General features: G+C 38.9%; 2 protein-coding genes across 7 annotated transcripts in view; one reads left to right on the top strand and one right to left on the bottom strand.

Annotated features, from left to right (window-relative positions):
* b3gat1b (beta-1,3-glucuronyltransferase 1 (glucuronosyltransferase P) b) overlaps window positions 1-5,260 on the top strand; it is a 60,254-nt gene extending 54,994 nt beyond the window's left edge. For all 3 annotated transcript variants that reach the window (XM_085288205.1, XM_085288207.1, XM_085288204.1), the window contains one exon: window positions 5,128-5,260. The gene's annotated coding sequence lies outside the window, so the exon portion shown is untranslated. The remainder of the gene's footprint in view (window positions 1-5,127) is intronic.
* Window positions 5,261-6,778: 1,518 nt separating this feature from the next.
* On the bottom strand, window positions 6,779-17,311 carry LOC146565214 (beta-galactosidase-1-like protein 2). Of its 4 annotated transcripts, none has more exons than XM_085288188.1 (19): window positions 17,176-17,311; window positions 16,583-16,768; window positions 16,427-16,495; window positions 15,941-16,036; window positions 15,486-15,594; window positions 15,311-15,403; window positions 15,148-15,229; window positions 15,018-15,082; window positions 14,847-14,931; window positions 13,850-13,987; window positions 13,587-13,670; window positions 13,402-13,517; window positions 13,161-13,307; window positions 10,399-10,470; window positions 10,202-10,280; window positions 10,011-10,098; window positions 9,816-9,927; window positions 8,798-8,914; window positions 6,779-7,167 (listed from the first exon to the last, which is right to left on the bottom strand). In XM_085288188.1, exons 1-19 carry the CDS (start codon window positions 17,265-17,267, stop codon window positions 7,081-7,083), a joined length of 1,917 nt encoding a protein of 638 aa, XP_085144314.1. In that variant the 5' UTR covers window positions 17,268-17,311; the 3' UTR covers window positions 6,779-7,080. The 4 variants fall into 4 exon arrangements, 3 of the variants coding, with proteins under 3 accessions (XP_085144314.1, XP_085144315.1, XP_085144316.1); XM_085288189.1 differs by having other exon boundaries at window positions 13,402-13,514; XM_085288190.1 differs by having other exon boundaries at window positions 13,402-13,670; window positions 17,176-17,282.
* Between the last annotated feature and the right edge of the window lie 2,241 nt (window positions 17,312-19,552).

Raw genomic sequence — 19,552 nt, 5'->3', positions numbered from 1 at the left:
GCCTTGATTATTGTCATATTGACCTTGGTTCTAATGTGGGTTTATAACTTTTGGGACATTGGGCACCATAATTATTTTGACAATATACCCTCCAACATGGTGTCATAGTTCATTCCATGGGGCTTTGCATGTCTTACACTATTTTTCTCAAACAAGTCAGACAACATATATTGAACACAGGCAGCTGACTGTTTTCTGCTGTCTACAGCATGTAAAAAATGTTCTACTGACACATTCAGTGTGACTGAAGTGAAAGAGCCAGTGTGTCCATACAGAAGAAAAGTATGATGTGAATATGTGAGTGGAGTGTCAGAAACGAAACGAGGGACAGTGTCAGCATATGTAACAAAACCACTTTTCATTTACCAAACCCAGGTTACTGAGCTGAGAGGAAACGTATGGTCTAGACTTTTGTATGAGTGTTGTTCAGTTTGTATTTCTGACTGGGTAGACTTTCAGTAAACAAACGTCAGATGAAAATTGTTGTCACAACAAAGTCCCTGAAGCCATTTCTGAGCTCTCTAAGGCTACGTCCACACGTACCCGGGTATTTTTGAAAACGCCGATTTTTCTATGCGTTTGCGCCTTTCATGCAAACGTAAACTGCGTTTTCAGTCACTGAAAACTGAGATTTTTTAAAAACTCCGGCCAGGGTGGATATTTTTGAAAACTCCGTTTTTGCATTTACATGTGGACGAGAAAAACGCAGAAAACGCAGCGTCAAAGGTGTGCGCCTTTTTTGACGTCACACAGTGCGCCACGTTATTGTTTCGGTGAAATGAATTTCTACAATACTGTTACTGTTAATTCTACTCTCTGCAGTGTTTAAATGCTTACATATACACACACAGTTACTGTCCCTCCACACATACGACTCGGTTCTGCTTCTATGCCCCAGCTTTGTTTACTATTTCCCACCGAGGCTTCTAGACTTCTGATTGGCCAACATTTCTACAGGTTAGGAATATATCGCCACCTGTTGCTTTGGCATGTTCATAGCACCGTTTTCCTTCATTTCTGCGTTTACGTGTGGACGGGATTATTTTTTAAAACGAAAACGGAAAATCTCCGTTTTCAAAAATACCCGTGTACGTGTGGACGTAGCCTAAAATGGATAACCATTGACTTTAGCATAATATGAAATAATGTGTATTTACTGTTGGAAATGTGGATCTAATCTGAAAGTTATCCATATTTTTATTTTTATAGTTTTCCTTTTGAGTTTAGATGCATGGCCGATTCTCTGATGTATATCTGTTTCTACCTGTGCTGATGCTAGCATGGCTAAAGCTAGCCAAGCAGAAGTAAAATGTGAAGCAAGACAGAAGGATATACTCACACACACCAACGAGCACAGCAGATGTAACAAAAATATGTTGACATCAAATAGTATGTTGTTTGAAATCTATATGAAAAAATTACATATCTAGTTTTTCAAACATTATTTTCTTTTTCTTTTTCACAATGTTATCCAATTGTTCTAATTAGTGTGTGATTAGCCTTAGTGCCCTAGAAATCATTTTTATATAAAACTAAAAAGGACTCGCAAATATGTTTGAGGATAATACCTCAACTTTATGATGAATTGCTAAGTCCTAAATTTGATGCCAGTGGTTGGTTTTAAAAAAGCCCCAACAATCTAAAGATCCATATGAGCAACACTTGGCAATAGTAGGGAGGAAAAACTCCCTTTTAATGGGAAGAAACCTCCAGCAGAACCAGGCTCAGGGAGGGGCGCCATCAGTGATTTGTTCACTGACAATTTTTTTCCTGCACCCAATTTTTTAACCACTATAAACTAGAGATGGACCGATCCGATATTACGTATCGTATCGGTCCGATACTGACCTAAATTACTGGATCGGATATCGGAGAAAAATAAAAAATGTAATCCGATCCATTAAATATCACGAAAGCACCTCACAAAACTTGCCACACGCCGTAACTCACCTCAGAACGTTAGCACTCGGAGCAGTATGCATCACGTGATAGAGCGGCTGTGGCATGCGGGACCTGTCGGTGGTCTGGATAGCATTTGGAGCTTCGCTAGCAACCCGGCATTTCATCTCCGACAAAGTTATCCCGAGAGAAGTAAAGCAAGTGTGTAAGTCCATCTCTGAATGTTTGTAAAGCATTCCTGCGTTAAGCTTAACAAACGATATATGGAGCGACTGCCTCTTCTTGCTGCTACTTCAATCATGAAACTGCTTAACGATCAGCTGATCGGCTTTTCTGTCGTGAGTCCGTGTCTCTAGTTTGCTTTTGGCCCACTTTACACCAGAAAGAGGAAACCAGCAGATAAACAACAGCAGCACGTTTAAGCTTGATAAGCTGTTGTTACAATTTATTTAATATTACTTTCTACACCAGGATCTTTTTCTACGTAGCTGACGGCTGGTAACTGTGCAGGGGCGGATCTAGCAAAGTTTAGCCAGGGGGCCGATAGGGCATGAACAGGGAAAAGGGGGCACAAACATACATACTTTTCTTTCTTATTCTCATTTAAAATGTCTAGCTTTTAATAAATAATTATCTGACACCCAAAGTTTTAATTTGATGCAAAATGAATAGAAGTCAATTACTGTATATAGTAACTATTAAGTCTAATATATATACCCTAGTAAGCTATAGTACTTTTTCCTTTGGGAAGGTACCATCTGTGCAGTCTGCAATTTTGTTGAAGAAAGATGTTGAATCTATTTAATATTTCTTGAAAAATAATTGATTTCTGTGCATTTTTTTTCCACACTGCATCAAATTAAGGTTGGTTACGTCGATTAAGCATCATGAGGTGGAGCGTGAGGGGTGGTTCCCTATTTTTTATTTATTTATTTTTGTTGTTGCTGGGAGTTGGAACACTATTAGTTAGGTTGCTTAATATTTACGCTAAGTACTCTTTAAAATACCAGAATAGGGAGGATGGTGTAGGTTTAAGTTTATTAGATTGATCAGTATTGCTGAACTATAAAAATTTTTTTTTGCATACAGGTATAACAGAATAGCTTTAGTTCAATTCAATTCAATTCAATTTTATTTATATAGCGCCAAATCACAACAAAAGTCGCCTCAAGGCGCTTCATAGTGTAGTTGTTTAGTGTAGTTGTTGTTTTAAACTTGAGTATGAACTTATACAAAATGCAGCAAGATATTTAAAAAACAGTTTTGTTGATTAAAAAACACTATATCGGATTCATATCGGTATCGGCAGATATCCAAATTTATGATATCGGTATCGGACATAAAAAAGTGGTATCGTGCCATCTCTACTATAAACATGTAGTTGTATATAAATATGATTTTTAAGACACAATGTTGAAACGAGTTAGGTGAAAAGCCAAAGCAGCCACTTTTGCTTCTTCTTTTTTTATTTAGTTTCAGTTTCGAGTTCAGATAGCTTGATAGTATAAATTTGCTGTCTGTCTTTCTTTGCAAAGAGTCATGTAGAGACAGTCGGTGGCAATAAGTCCTTTTTCTTCCTTGTCTTGTTCTTCTGTGTCTTTTTCTTTCAGAGGCTCCCGCAGAGAGTTTGTGGTCTCATAAGCTCTCCTGTGATATTTAGAGCTTGAGCTAGCCTCATAAATTAGTCAGTAGCTTAATCTGATACAAATCATGTTTTCTGTTTGTGTGATTAACACAGTCCCTGAAAGAAATAAACAATAAAGATGCAGTATCATGAGAGAAAATCTTGAGAGAAAAAAAGATGGGGAAAAACTGCACGCATAGCCTTCTGGATAAACCCTCAACTACAGAGTGTTGTAATAAACATAATGACATAGGTAAAATGAACGTTGGATGAGAGACTGTCAGAATAAAACAGGAAACATACTGAGATGCAGACTAAAACACACAGGCTTGACACTGGAACTGGGGGAAGTACAGACATGCATGCACATAACAGGCAGGGAAGACATGGAATGAAACACAAGGAGGGGAACATGGGAACAGGAAAGGGAGACGAGCCACAGAGGGAGACACGGACATAACACAGGAAACATATACAAAGGACTGACAGGCTCTCACAGGAGATACAAGAGGAACCTAATGCAAGAAACCATAAACAAGGCTGACTGTAAAACTTTAACTGAACCCATCCTTAAAATGGAAAAAGTGACAAAAACCCTGATGCATAGCACAGTTTGTCCAGCCAACATTTAAGAAGGCTGTCCAGCATACAGTGACATGGTATTGCAGACACCCGTGAAACTTTCTTTTTAGAATAATTTTTTCAACCAAGATTAGATAATGAGAAAGAAGATCAGCTGATGAACATTCAGCAATCATTTAAATGGTGAATGTTAGCTGGCACCACAAAAGTCCTAATTTATTGCATTTAAATGAACACTCCTTCAGGTGTTGTTGAAACAGCTATGTTAGCATTTGGCGCATACACAGTAAAAAGAAATCGATTGAAAATATATGCAAATCTGGTAATAATTTCACCATTATTAATATATATTAATGAGAAGAAGAAAAGAAAAGATGGAACGTTGCCATTCTTGCATAATAATATCAGCCATCTCCATCTTTTTCAAACATAAAGGAGACTGCTAATTACCGCTTGTTAATATGTGAACCATTTGCACTTGTGAAAATTACAGGTTTATAAAAATAAACCTGTAAATTTTATACATGATTTTAATGTCATATTTATGATTCTTTACGAGCATCTACAGACAAATTCCCCGAGGTAATTCTTTTCCATGCAGTGGCAAAACAACATAGCCCTGTGATAGACCACTGAGCCTGTCTCTTCCCCTACATCAGCTAGGATGCAGGCTCACATGGATCATTGGACAAGTTATGGATTACTTATAAAAACAAATTAGTTACAATATTAGAAACAGGTCATTTAAAGCCTGTGCACACAGATTATATTGCTGTATTTTTAAAGGGATTATATACAAACAGTGTTTGGCAGAACCTGTACTTAAAAATCTGAGGTTTCGCATTGTAATTATGACACATGGAAGTCAGTTTGCATGCTACTGCCATGCTGGAAACTTGGGAGTATGATATTTTGAACATCATATTGCATTGATAAAGCTTTACATGGCCTCTATCATGGCTAATAATTCATTTTCTTTTTTTCCTGATTGCACTTATTAAGTGTAAACTTTTTTGTTTCAGGGGAGGAATGTTTCTACTGAGCTCTCCCTGGATTCAAACCAACCTGAGCTCCGAAAAAGCAACAGTCACGGTCAAAAGTATTACCAGGACGCAGCAGCTGTATTTCACCACAGCTTAGCATGAAGCTACGCGTGTCCAGTTGAAGAGGCAGAGCAAAGCCATGTGTGCTTGAGCGACCACAGAGTATCAAAGCACAACTGCACAAAAACGACTGGTGTGTTCTGGAGCAGCACTGAAAGGAGTTTGCCACCTGAGGTCTCCTCTGAGATAAGGGATGTCACATGACTTAGCTGCAGGAAGAGATGGTACAGCAAGCAATAAAGAGCCTTGTGAGCGACATCAACACCAGCCAACCATCCAATCAGAACTGAATGGGGCCCTTTTGTTTTGATGCAAGCTGGCTGTCGGGGAAAGAGCTGCACAGGGAAATAAAAGAAGTCCTTGTTTCAAGAGAGTCAGCACCGACTGTTAGACAGCACTGATGGGATCTGAGCCCTCCCCCTTTTTGTACTGTACAACAGTGAACCCAGTACTAATTAGGAGCCCTGCTACTTTTGAACATACATTTGCGCACACTGAGCTGTCACACTGCTCACAGACACACATGCACACAAAAACATGGAGCAGTGGCTTATTAACAGCAGCGTCCTCTCTCGCATTCATTTACTACAAGCTTAACATGCTGTAACAGCGCTGACATGCACTCATATTTAAAAGAGGATCCAGTATTGCTGTTAGCCTGTCAAACTCAAAGACTTCCTCATAAGCTAATTAAGACTGCGCTGGGTGAAGGTTTCTTAGCAGTTATTTATTGTTTCAGAGTAATTTGTAGCATTGGTATGTTAGTTGTGAACAGTACGTGTGAGAGTCGATGGAATGTAAAGCCATTACTCTGAAAATCAGAAGTGCATTCTTTCAAATAGCTGTGTTATACATTCTAATTATTCTCACCGTGGATGGAAGGCTTGCGAGTAATGAGTTCATACTCCACTGACTTGCAGCAACACCACTTAAGAATGCAAATGTTCTGTATGACTTTGTATCGTTTTAAGAGTTCCGTCAGTTCTCAGTGTTAATTTGCAGACATTTGAAACATTCAAACACTTGAAACATTGAACTTTGACTTGACTTGATTAGGGTCTGATGCTACTGCTATGTTGCTTGTGTTTCATTTGACAGCTGCTCAAACTACTGCCTCATGAAGCTGATTTTTGCTTTACAGACCTAAGATTGCAGTAACTGCTACTTGATACATACTCAAGTATATTCACATAGGCAATACAGATTTAACAATCTGACACACCGGCCACAGCCAGACTCCCTAAAATTGTTACTCTAAGACTGTAAATTCACAGAACGTGATCATTGCTTAATAATTCTGCTGTATGTGTAAAGATTTATTGTAAATAAGGGTACTGTATGTACATAGGTTTAAACTGCTCCCATACAATCGTGACTCTGTCTTTGATTTAAAGAGTCATGTCTCTCTCTCTCTCTCTCTCTCTATATATATATATATATATATATATATATATATATATATATATATGTGTGTGTGTGTGTGTGTGTGTGTGTGTGTGTGTGTGTGTGTGTGTGCATATATGTATATGCCCATTTCACCAGAGTTCTAAATTCGCTTTTCATGGATTTAGACACAGAGATTTCAAAATGTGAGGCAACTGCACATAAATCATATTTCCTTCGTACATCAAGCTGTTATAAAGTAGGATTAGCTATAAAATCTACCAGACTAAACTGTGCCATATTCAAAATGAATCCCGAATGAGCCCCCAATATATATGTAGGTGAAATTTATTGGATTTGACAGAATTTATTGTTTCCCTGTATTTCAATTCCTCCTGATATGATAAACACCTAGTAATACAAAAGAAATGCAAATTTTATATACATACACACATAAACACAAACATTGGAATTGTGACGTGATGTTGGTCACTGGATGTCAGCAGCCATGCCAAGATCAGCCTGATCCTCAAAGTGGACCTTGAAGTCTCCCTCTTGTTCCTCAAACACAATGACCTAATTTATTTGAGTGTGAAAAAAAAAACACAGACAAGTGTTAGAGATTTGTTTGGTTTTTGCAATTATAGTACAAAAATACATTAAGAGTACAGCAGTTTACAAAGCTAGAGCCAGCAGATATTTAGTATAAAGAGTGTGAAGAGGAGGAAACGGCTAACCTGAGTCGCCCAGAAGGTAACAAAATCATCTTACAAGCAAATATGAATGAAACATACAACAAACAACATGTAAATTAGCTATGGTGATCCTAGGCTGGGCTAAGCTATTGGAAGCCTTGGAAAACCTAAACACATTAATATCGTCAGTCTTCTCGTCTAACACTAGATAAGAGAGAGCAAGTAAGCAGTGTTAATTTTGTAGACCAATAATTTTCATCATATTTTTAGTCAACAACCTTTTTTCTGACAAAAACAAGACAATAACTACATAAAAGCTAAAGTCACAGGGACAAAAACTATGATGATGTCTATTGACTCTTTCATCAATGATTAAAACGGGATGAAGATATTATAGAGAGAGAGAGAAATCCAATCAGAACTAATTTAGTTGTGTAGAAAGATGGGACGAGTGGGAGTGATCCAATCAGAAGTATGTCCTTGTGCCATCACTTTAGATGCAAACATATGGAAACGGAGAAAATAAGACACATTGTAACCTGTGTGGCACAACTTTCACTATTACAACACTTTAACAACTATTACACTTCATGTTTTAGTCAAACTACAATTTTTACTCTGTGTATTGCTATCAGTCTCAAGTAGTTATGACCAGATGGCTACACAGCCAGATCCATCCCTGGGTGACATCATGGTGGCTGCAACCATCTTTTACATAAGTCTATATTCTGTCTTATACTTTTTTAAGAAATTCTTTGTCATCTATTTCCTATTCTAGCAAACCTTTAAACCAATCATCTTTCTGCCTCTACATAGCATCATCGCCAATGATCGATGAAGCTATGTGGAGGTTTTTTGGAGGACTGCATGCAAGCACGTCTGCTTTGGCTGTGTAGTTAAAGACCTACAAGAAAGGACACAAGCGCTGTACCATTTTGTATTTATGAGAATAAAAAATATTCTAGAACAGAATATTAGCCTAAAAAATTGTGTTGCTCTACTTTTTTATTTAAATTACTTTCAGTTCTTCTGCTGTAATTCTTATATGAAATGATAATCGCTTGCATCCAGGGAAACAATCATACAAAGCCACTATTGCAAAAGCTAACTTAGTATATAAGCAAAAAAAGAAAAGAAATGAAGCAAAACAAAACACAAAGGCTGAAACAGTTTAACAGTAAATCAGGTCACGGTTGTCAGATACAGAAACAAAAGCAATAATTAAAATTCTTAATTAAACTAAGGAGAAAAAAATGTGAAACACATTTACATATGTGAACTTTTGGGATCAACAACTCATTAGAACCAACATTACAAACGCCAACAACAGCTGTTTACAATCATACTGTGACAGCAGATATCAAACTACAAGCTCGTTTTATTAAAATTAGCTGTTCTCCGACCTGAAGGATGCATCCACGGACTCTGGATGTAGCTGTAAGCGGCGCTCACACAGACTAACAAAGTGCAACAATCATCATAATTCATCATTTGCTTCTGAACAGTTATACCTGATTGATTCCACTATTGAGAAAAGGACCTGGGAGGTAGAGAGTCTGCTGGGGGCCAATGGACCAGTAGCGCCCAAGGTTCAACCCATTGATAAACACAACACCTTTCTCCCAGCCCTGCGGATCCCAGACACATACATTTATTAAAACAAATTAAAAAAATAAGTATAAACACACCTGGCTTCTTTATGTATGTTTTTAACATATTTAGATGAGGAAACATTTGACTATTTTAAAAATGCCGCAGACAAAAGATGTTTTATAGTACTTGAAGGACAGCACAAATGGTAATTCTTCAGTGGTTCATTGAATAAGATTACCAACAGATCTCAGATACTTCTGTTTAAAATGAAATAAATTACACCCACAGTATCAGAAGCTCATTTTGCCCCCATTGGCACTCCTTGTAGGAGTTTTGTGTACGTCCACCAGTACCTGCTTTCTAAACTCTCTTCCCTGTAAAATGATTCTCCTTGGTTTAAATGCCCATTCAACATTTCAGTGACACTGAAGGTTTTATTATTTTCAACCAAGTCATTGCATGACCTTCCATTTCTTCTTTCTGAGCCATTCTTTCACGAATGTGCTTCAGATCATTATCCTTTCAAAAAGGTCCACTTTCAGCTCACTTTTCAGATAAACGGATTCACATTACTGTATATTCAGGCGATGCTGAAGAATGCAAAGCTGAATCAATGCCTGCAAGCTACCCAGCGGTGAACTGGCAGTAATTTGATTTTCTTTACAGTTAATTTTGTTATTTCAAATAATTTGAAGAGCTTTTTATACCCTCTTCCAGACTGAAGACTCACAGGCAGACACTTCAACAGGATAGAGCACAAAAGATCCTAATGACAGACATTTAAAAGTCAGTTTCCACCTGCTACTCCACAAGGAGGTTTCAGTCATCGGAATTCCTTCTTCTAATTTATTGGATTTCAAGGTGTAACAATGTGATTAGTCTTTTCCATTCATTTAAATGTCATTTACTTATTTTTTAACATAGCTGTTTACTTACTGGCAGCTTCACAAATGTGTCACTTGGATACCCATATGCAAACAGTCTGCCCATGAAAAATCCAGGGAAGCTGGGTGTTTCAGAAAGACTTTTCCAGGGTGCTTGATAAAGACTGAAATAAGGCCACATCAAACACACTATTACAGACAAAAGCAAGTAATATGCAGCGTATTAGATTTAATAAAGTCTACAAACCTATCAAGGAAGCTGGGTTTCATATCCAGGCTGTATATTGTAAAATCTCTCAAGGGGATATTGTTTAATAAAATGTCTCCCACTAGTCCTGCAAAAACACAAATCGAAATTGGCTTGCCCTCTACAAACTGATTGCTTGAGTGATTTAAAAGCAGGCAGAGCGATGAACAGCAAAAATTTCAGTCAGTCACCTTTACGTTGCTTGTCAAGCTCCCTTCCCTGGTGAACTCGTCCACAGTTCTCCACCAATAAACTCAAGGTACGACGTCCCTGTAGGGATCAATCACATTTATGTTTTTTGATCGTTTTAACAGCCAGACAGCTGCCTCGCCAGCATCCATCACACTGAATGAAGCCTTTCTCTTCACTGTTCAACTTGATATCATACCTTACCATCAGGAACCGCCAGCTCCAGACTCTGGCGCTTGAAAAGGCCAATGTAGCTTCTGTCTACAAACACCTGGAGTAAAAAACATTAGTGTCAAATAACTGTAGTAATTTAGTTTAAACTGTGTCCTGCTGGAAGGCACCAGAGCAACGCTCCACCCCTTTTTCTTTGAAGAATGAAATATCCACTTAAGCCGAAGTTTAATTGGTTGGTCCTCACTTTAAGAGCATTTCATGCAATAAAACTGGTAAAGACAGCATGAGTGGTCAAACCTGTCAGTTTAATATCTCAAACCAGATCTACTAATATCTGGGCCAGTGCTAAACCCTCTTTTAGGGCTTACCAAAAAGGCCGAGTGTCAGTGCTGTAGGGCAAATTAGCATGATGATGCATTTACAAAAGTGTGTCCATGGAAGTGGAAAGATCATATGGTGATGCAAACAGTGAGCTATCTTTATATCCAAAGATGCAGTCAGCTTATTTTAGTAATTACCTGACAAGAGGTGTACGAATTAGTGTCTAAAAATAAAGGCCTTTGATGAGGGAGTGCAAAAGAAGCGAATGAGGGTCTGACAAAAATAATACAATTTAAGCTAATGCTGTACACATGGTTCTTTATGAAAACAGTGTGACTATGTAGAGAAATGAAAAGAAGAGGAAGAAGAATCAGGATGATTTTCTTTGGGGGGAACTCATCTGTGAAAGTGCTAAAACTGTGTGAGTTTGAGGACTAAGCCTCAGGTGGACCTCAGGATTTATCCAGAGGAGAGTGGCGTTATGATAAACCATAACCCTGAATTAACCTGAAACCATGGGACCTGCATGATGTGCAGAAGAACACTAAACATTATTTACCAGAGAGATGTTTAGATCTCTATGTATGTGACTAAAAACACTGTTCAGTTCACTTCTGTTTGGTTTCAATTAAATAATAGACTGAAAGGGAGTCTGCAAGCATGCAGGTCGAGGACAGGGCCAAGGTTTTAGCAGTGTGCTCAGCTTTGACTGATCCAATTAATGCTTACTTTAATAAATATCTAGCATTATATGTTATATATATATAAACAATGGTAATTTGCACAACTGCAATATCCAGACAGGTCAGGAACTATAATGGAATTACAAGATTTTGTAATCCTTTTTTTATTTGTGGAAAAAACAATGAACTGTCTGAAGATTTTCTGCACACCGTAGGAGCACAAATCTCAGATTTACACAGTGGAATAGTTTGTCATAAAGCAGTCCTCCTCTGGCTCAATCCTGCGCTGCACCTGAGCTGTCAGATATAGCTGTGGCTGACATTAACTTTGAGAAAATTGGTAGAATTTAAAATTCACCAGAGAATATGTGAGGGAGAGAAGCCCATCAAGTGTAGAGACAGAGCGGGCAACTATCCCGCAGGAACAAATGAAAGTGAGAGAGGAAAAAGCTGGAAACGACATCCACGAGCAGAGAGCTGTAAACAATACATAAGAACTTGTGAAGATGGTCAAACAGATGAGTTTAGGTTTATAACTTCAGTGTGACATTTGATCACATTTGTTCAGTTGTTGAATAACGTAAGCAGTTCTGACATCGAACTGAAGTAAGCTGTTGGTAAACAATTCACAACTGAAATATGTGCCTTTAATGGAACTACAAGATTTTGTAATCTTGAGTAACAGTGAGCGAACTGGACAGAGTCACTGTTTCCCAGTGTTTTTGCTCTGCTAAGACCTCAGTCAGGGCTAAAGTGGCAAACTCTAGAGGAAAGTGTATAAAATGTATATTCCCCAACATGTGCTAGCTGACCACTCAGAGGTAGTGTTTGCAGACAAGTCGGCATCTCAGTACAAACTACAGGTGGCCCTGGCAACAGTGACCAAAGCAATCACAGCACTCAGATAACTGGTTACCATGAAGTCACTGATTGTCTTTTTCAGGAATGAATAGCTTATACTTAACAGCTTAACAACTCACAGCCGGCTGCGAAATATTAATTTTCTTATAATGACCAGCAGTTGCCGCGTGGTTGTTAACTTGTCTGTTGGCCTGTGTGACTGATGTAAACTAGGTTAACTGTCCTCTGGCTCCTGCTTATATTTGATTGTTCAAATTTTCAGCAAGAAGGAATCATTTTGTTCTTGCAGGGTTTTTTCTTATTATTTATTTATTTGCTGTTCATTTTATGAACAATATCAAAAATGTTTAATGAATGAGCTATTAGGAGGATATTTTTAACCCTTGGACAGAGTCTGGTTAGCTGTTTTCCCATATTTGCAGTTTTTCTATGCTGACTATCTTATGCCACTAGGTTTAAGATAAGATAACCTTTATTAGTCCCACACGTGGAAAATTTGTTTTGTCACAGCAGGAAGTGGACAGTGCAAAAGTTATGACGCAAAAATTAGAATACAATAAGAATAAATACAGTACACAACTGTACAGAATAGAATAAAATAATATACTATATACAGTAGAATAAAATAGAATAAAAATATACAATAAGATAAAAATAGAATACGAATGCTATATACAACTGAGTAAAAATACAACGATGCCAGAAAAGATTATTGCACTTAGTGTTATTGCACATGTGTGGATGTGTGTGTTTGTTCAGTTAAAGTTCAGTTCATATTTAACAGACATATATCTTTTAGCAGTAAGACATGACTTCCTTGTTTTTAATAAATTTGTTTTCAGCAGCTACAAACACATTATGGAAGCTAAGCAATTAGCTTATGGATAAATATCATGCACATGTATAGTGTGCATTAACTCACCAGGGCACGGTCTCTGACATTGTCCCCTGACTGTAACAGCCCTCCCCTCGTGATGATAGTCTCATACAGAGTGTAGCCATAGGACTGTCCATTTCTGTTGTTCACGGGTAGATTTTCCATGTTTACTGGTTTGGTGGACTTAAATGGCTGCAGAGACAATTGAAACAGTTGAACTGTCTGAAAAGCAAAATTCTTTACATTGCAGGATACGTACGTCACAGATAATCTCACATAAACGTACTCCTTCTGTGAAGCTTAAAGCATCCCATAATGAAAGGTGCTGGTACATAATGGCTGGTTCATAAGCCTCCCTGTAATGCAGGACTGGCATGTCCGGGAGACTGTCAGAGCCTCCTGCTGCACAGAGAGGCAAAGAGGTCAGTAACTGAATAAAATAATGTGCTGCATATCTCGTGTTTTTCTTACTGTTTTTGTATCGGGAAAGTAAATCCCTGAGAAGATGGTACTTTGAAGTGTATTCCCCAGATTCAGACAGAGGAGCGTCATAATCTGCGGAACATCAACAGTGTGCGAAAACTGTCATTTGCTGCCACCTGCTGGGTGTTAAGGTCAACAGTACAGAACACGACATTTTCCAGCTCTCATACGGCAGTTATTAATCACTCAAACGTCTTTGTGAATTTGCATGAGAGTCTATTTGAGACTGAGCACAGTACAAAGGAACCAACCATAGCTGGGGACTAAAGCTCTGTATGAGGGATTGGCGAGTGCTCCGCTCATGAAGCCAAAACTGGATCCTCCGTGGAACATGTACAAGTTGACAGACATGCCTCTCCTCAGAATTTCCCTTACAGTGGATACCATATCTGACAAGAAATGAGACGTGTTCACAGTGTTTAGAAAAATGGATTCATGCAAATACAAATTTTGAATCCCGAAACTCTTCTGACTCATTTTCTTAAATGCTTTAAGTGACTCATTCAAAAGCAGCATGACCCTGACATTTGCATGTCCACTGTGGGCATGTAGCTGCCATTTCTCATGCAAAAATCTACACTGGGGTGAGAAAGAAAGCACATTTACAGCAGTTTAGAGGAACTGGAGATAGAGTAGCACTAGTGAAACAGACAATAACGCTACCCTTTGATTGGTTTTACTCATATATGCATTTCTTTCAAGGGTTAGTAAAGTATTCGTAAAGTAAGAGTATAGATTTCTGTATCCAAATTTCTTTTCACAAGCAGGTTTTCCATGTTTACTGGTTTGGTTGATGTAAACGACTGTTTTTAAAACAAATTTGCTTTAAAGCAGTAATTATAAGACAAAAACCCAACAGATTTCAATTTCCAAATTTGGTTTCTGAAGCAGGAGATTTAGACCGATTTGTATTTCACTGCACAAGCTGCACACAAATGTATAAAAACGAATGAAAGACTAATAAAATAACTACAGGCAATGATTTCCACAATATTTTTCTTTTCATTTTATAAAATATAAGAAGAATTCAATTTGCACAAGACACTTTATGCCTGTTTTTTGCTAATGTAACATCACTATGTAGCATTGGCTTTCAGAGATACTAAGAGAAGGATGTGTACGCTTCTTTTACCACCTCGCTGAATTATGAAGACTCCCTTGAGCGACACTCCATTGTTAGACCACCCAGGTTGATTATGAATAGCAGGGGAGCAACATGCCACTAGCAGCACAGAGAACCCTCCTTACCCTCTGGGGGCAGCACATGGTGGAGCTCTCCCCAGATATCATACCAGCCGGTCCAGTAATCCATCACCATGGTGGGGTTGTTGGGCTGAAAAGCAGCACGCACACAGTCAGCTTGCATCTCCTTACTGTCATCAGTGATGGATACAAGTGATGTGGAAAGGTGAGACTCACCTGGATAGCAGTCAGCTCCTGGATGTTTCTCTGATTTAGCTTCTGAAGCTTCACTGTCCTGAGGGCTACACGAGATTAGGTTAACTCTGTGTGTGCATGTTTATGTTTAGGTGTGTGATTATTAATATACCTCCATCCACACCCCCAGACTTTAACGTTTTGTGCTTGTCTGATGTGAGCAGCAGTTCGCTGATCCCTCTGGATTGCAGAGCCTTTCAAAATAAAACACAAAGGAAGAAGTGAAAATAATCCTATTGATCCGTTCTATCCCATCAAGTTTCATGTGTAGTCACCTCTTTAATGAAAAGCATGTAACTCTGATCCTTTGCAAAGGAGCCATACTCGTTTTCCACTTGCACGGCAATGATTGGACCTCCTTTCTTGAACTAGAAAAACACAAACAAGCATTTTTTTTTTAATTAAAAAGATTAACAGACTCTGCTTCAGCTGGTATGTTTCCAGCCTGACCTGCAATGGAACCAGTTTTGGTATCAGCTTGTCAAAAAAAGTGTTGACAGCCTGAATGAACCCTGGGTGCGTCGTCCGCAGTCTCATGCTGCTGTCTTGGAGGAGCCAGCTGCAAAGACATAGAAAACATGCTCAGTTAACACTTAACAACAGAGCCACAGTGAGTCTAAAATACTGGACAAAGCTTGAGACACTGAGCAAGCCTTTACTTTAAACAAGATGCGACTCTTCCACCCTGATTTCATTCAGAAAGCAAAAATGGCACTTTGTGCGTTAGATCAAGTAACTCTTGTGCTGTCCGGTTAAATTCACTTAAATACAAATCTATTTACTCAGGACAGGCACTGAACAGACTTGCAGTTTAAACTAACGTCCCTTTTCATACCATATGAATATACACACAAAAAAATTCTGAATTTCTACATAAACCTACATACAGAGAACACCGTGACTACCTCGGCAGTCCTCCTAGGTCCAGCTCAGAGGAAATGTAGGGTCCTGGACGCAAAATCACCCACAGTTCCATCTCGGCTGCAAGACTGATATAGGCTCTGAAATCCAAACAGAAAAGAAAATCAACAAGCAACTTTTTCCTGTGCAAACCCAAAGTTTAGACTCACAGTGAGGCTCCATTTCTTATTGTTTGGTGAGTCTGAAAAGTGCCTGGCAACAACACTGGCAGAGGCAGGACCTCTCTCTTCGCTTATCATCGCTGTGCAGTTAATTGCTCGATAAGCTGCTTTTGTTATGGAGATGCTGCTGTTGTCAGGTGGGACTCTCTGCCTCTAGCATCTCCCCTGAGCACTGAGGACTTAGATGATGAGGAGAAAATGAAGAATATATCCAAAATACCTTAGAGCAGGTAATATTGTTAGAGAAGCTAGGAAGGTGGTGTGAAGGATGCTGTGTGGTGATTAATCATATAAGAACATTCTCCTTACTGTAAATCCAGCTGTGTCTGGAAGCTAAAAACCTCTCTTTCCGGCTGGTGCAGATTCCACGGCACATATCTGCAAGGATGGAGGGCGCCCACAGTTAACATTCAGCAGTGACAGTGCTTGTGATTCTAAACTCAATCACTGGAGCAGTGTTCGTACGTAGTGAGGGTATTAATCCCACAGGCTTTCATCTTCATCAGGCGGTCCCTCCAGTAGGCCCTGGGCACACGGAAATAGTGGATGGATCCCCCAATGATGCGGAAGGGCTCTCCCTCGAGGGTGAACTGGGACGTGTTGGCACACAAGCCGACCTTTCGGCTCATCCTCCTCCCCCTTCCCGACATGCTGGAAGAGGAGTTCCACTCAGTGTGTCACAGTCACTTAATGCCTAACACAGGCTATTGTACTCTAACTGACCACATGACATGCTTGGCAGGAATTTGCAGATGTCTTGAGTTGAGCAGGAGGACATCAGACTTCAGTAAACTCATAAGAGCTTCTTTTACATTTTCTTCATCATCCATTAGTTTCTTATTATTCACTTCCCAAAATAAATAAAGTTTCTTATGACAACCGTCAAACTGTGTGTAATACAATGACACTGTTGTACTGTTATAGAAGCCACACAAACAATATTACTATTGAGACTGTTTGAATTGTGTGTCTGTGAAAACTACATCAAGCTGAATCGTTGCATTGAGGGGAAAACAACAGCCTCTTACTGGAACATACGTAACATTTTAAGAACTTACCCAAGATATCTGTACATGATGAATCCAGCAATGCACAGGCAGATGAGTGCATATTTCCTTTTGTGCACATTTCTTATCCTGAGGACAACCATGGATGGAGAGCGAGATCCCTTCTGGCAACATAAGCAACAGTCGAGTTAAGTTCACAGCAGCATCTGTGTGCAGATGAACGCATGATGCTGGTCTGAACAGTGCACCGCCTCGTGGGAGTGCCTCTGCGCGGAGCCATGGAAATCTAACTCACCTCATTAGCAGCAGGGTTTGTCTTCGGTATTGTTTGGCTTGTAAGAACTACTACACAGCTTCCTTTTTCTTTTCTTCTTTTTTTAGAGCTTTACCAGAAAAAACAACAAACAAAATGAAAACATTTAATCCTGAAAAAGTTTCTTCCATCTTAAAAATAGTGTCTAGTAATCTAAAATATAAAAATAACGAGAAATGCGGCAAGTTATATCATATCTCCAAAGTGTTCATTATTTTATCTTCTTTTGAAACTTGTCTAGATGTGTGGAGCTAATTGCATATTGCTGCCCTTCATTCGTCATTCATAACTCATTCTATGGAGTTGGTCCTTATTTCTACATGTGCTGGGGACCATAACAACCCCACAGTGGTGCCCAGTTCATGTTCTTCACTTGACACATGTTGAAATGGGGTATTTTGCTTTGTTTGCCTCTACTATCCCTACCTTTAAGTGCCATTAGTAGTCCAATAGACTCTACACAGGCCTGTACATTTCTTAACCTCTCCCAGCCACTCACGATCCACCCAGGTTCCCACAAGCTCTGTACCACCACAACACTCATATATGACTTAGCTAGTGGCCAGCAAGCAGCAACTCTTGTAAGTGGGAAATGGCTCTTCGATCCCTTATCTTATGACCCCTGTAAATACTTTCCTGATGCGTTTTTTCAACTTTAGTTGCTACTGCTCTGGTTTCAAGACAGAAAAGATGATTATTTGTGCTCCTCAGCAAAGGAAGACAAACCAGGGTTAGCTGTTAGAGCCACTAGCTACAGCTAATTGTTTCTATTGGTTTCATAGTCGGAATAGCCCTGCACACGTAACTTTGTGGTGGTTAGTGGTCGTGTCGATTTTCAATATGCAGCTGTAGAAGCTGTTAGAGTCACGTGTGTAAACCTGCCCTCCTTTTCTTTTTGGTGTGCTCTTTCTCTTCCACTGTGAAAACACACTCACTCATAAAATTTCTCAAACTCTTAATGAGTTTTATTTAGGAAGGTTCCTAAATAATTGTCATGACCTGGAATTATCTGCATGGCCACAAGAGCTGGTGGAATTCTCTAAAAACTAAGGAATGCTGCTTCATTGCTTTCTTTCTTTCCCTTCTTTAGGAAAGTATGCAGTGGATTAATTTATAAAAGAAGATGATGTCTGGCTACAGTTCATATGTTATACACGGACCCACCATCATTACAAAGGTGGAGCAGCTAGACAACACTGCATTTTCAGTTTTAAGCAATATGCTGTTTATGTCTCTGTGATAGAAATGGCTCCTTATCAAGTTATTATAATAAAACTCCCATATTTACATTCCAAATTTATATAAAGTTCTTGGGCGCTTTATTAAAATAATCAAATCGAATTTAAGATTGATCATAACACATTTTGCATTAGTTATGTTTGTTGTTGTAGTATTTTTAAATAATTGACTGTAGGCCTCTTCTTTAGCTTTATATTCGTCCTTGAAGTTGTCAGTGCTTCAAAAAAAGACACTTTGCAGGTATTTAAGGAGCTTTAGGTCAGCGTTTCAAACGCAGCTTGCTCTTTCTCTGCCCCACTGCAGCTTCTCCATTTCAATTACAAGCTCATATGTGCTGCAGCTTTTAGTCTTTTACCTCCACCCCTAACCTCAACCTTTCTTTATCTGCTCCTCAGTCAGTTCCCAGGCTTTCACACATTTTCTCTGCATGAGGTCTCTCCAAGGCGTCCTCACTTCAAACACACACGTGAATTTGAATATGCTAACTTTCATTGTTATACAGCCCGAGGCCCAGCTGTGCTGCATTTTTCTAACACCACGTACTTTGCGTGTGAGATTTAAAAATTCCATTTATCTTGTCATGCTAATCGTTGCTTTATTCACTACCTGCTGCAGTTGCATGTGGATATGTTCTAAATTTATTTCCTTTTATTCCATCGTGAGCCGATAGCAACACAGCAAAACTTAATTCTGCAACCTTATAACAAAGCTAACAAAGCTATCTAGCTTCTCTCACAATCATATAACATCGTCGTCTTAATAACTTATTATAAATTATTATAAACTTATTATAAATACGTAATGAATGCTCGACACATGCGTCATAAAGTGGACACACCCCTTAGCATTTTAATGAGCTTTTACTCCACTTTCTGT

The sequence above is a fragment of the Mchenga conophoros genome, linkage group LG10 (assembly GCF_057382185.1).
Source record: "Mchenga conophoros isolate Kocher_MC1m ecotype Shallow Benthic linkage group LG10, M_conophoros_male_GT1.1, whole genome shotgun sequence".
NCBI lineage: Eukaryota > Metazoa > Chordata > Actinopteri > Cichliformes > Cichlidae > Mchenga > Mchenga conophoros.
This window is presented reverse-complemented; position numbering and strand designations above follow the sequence as displayed.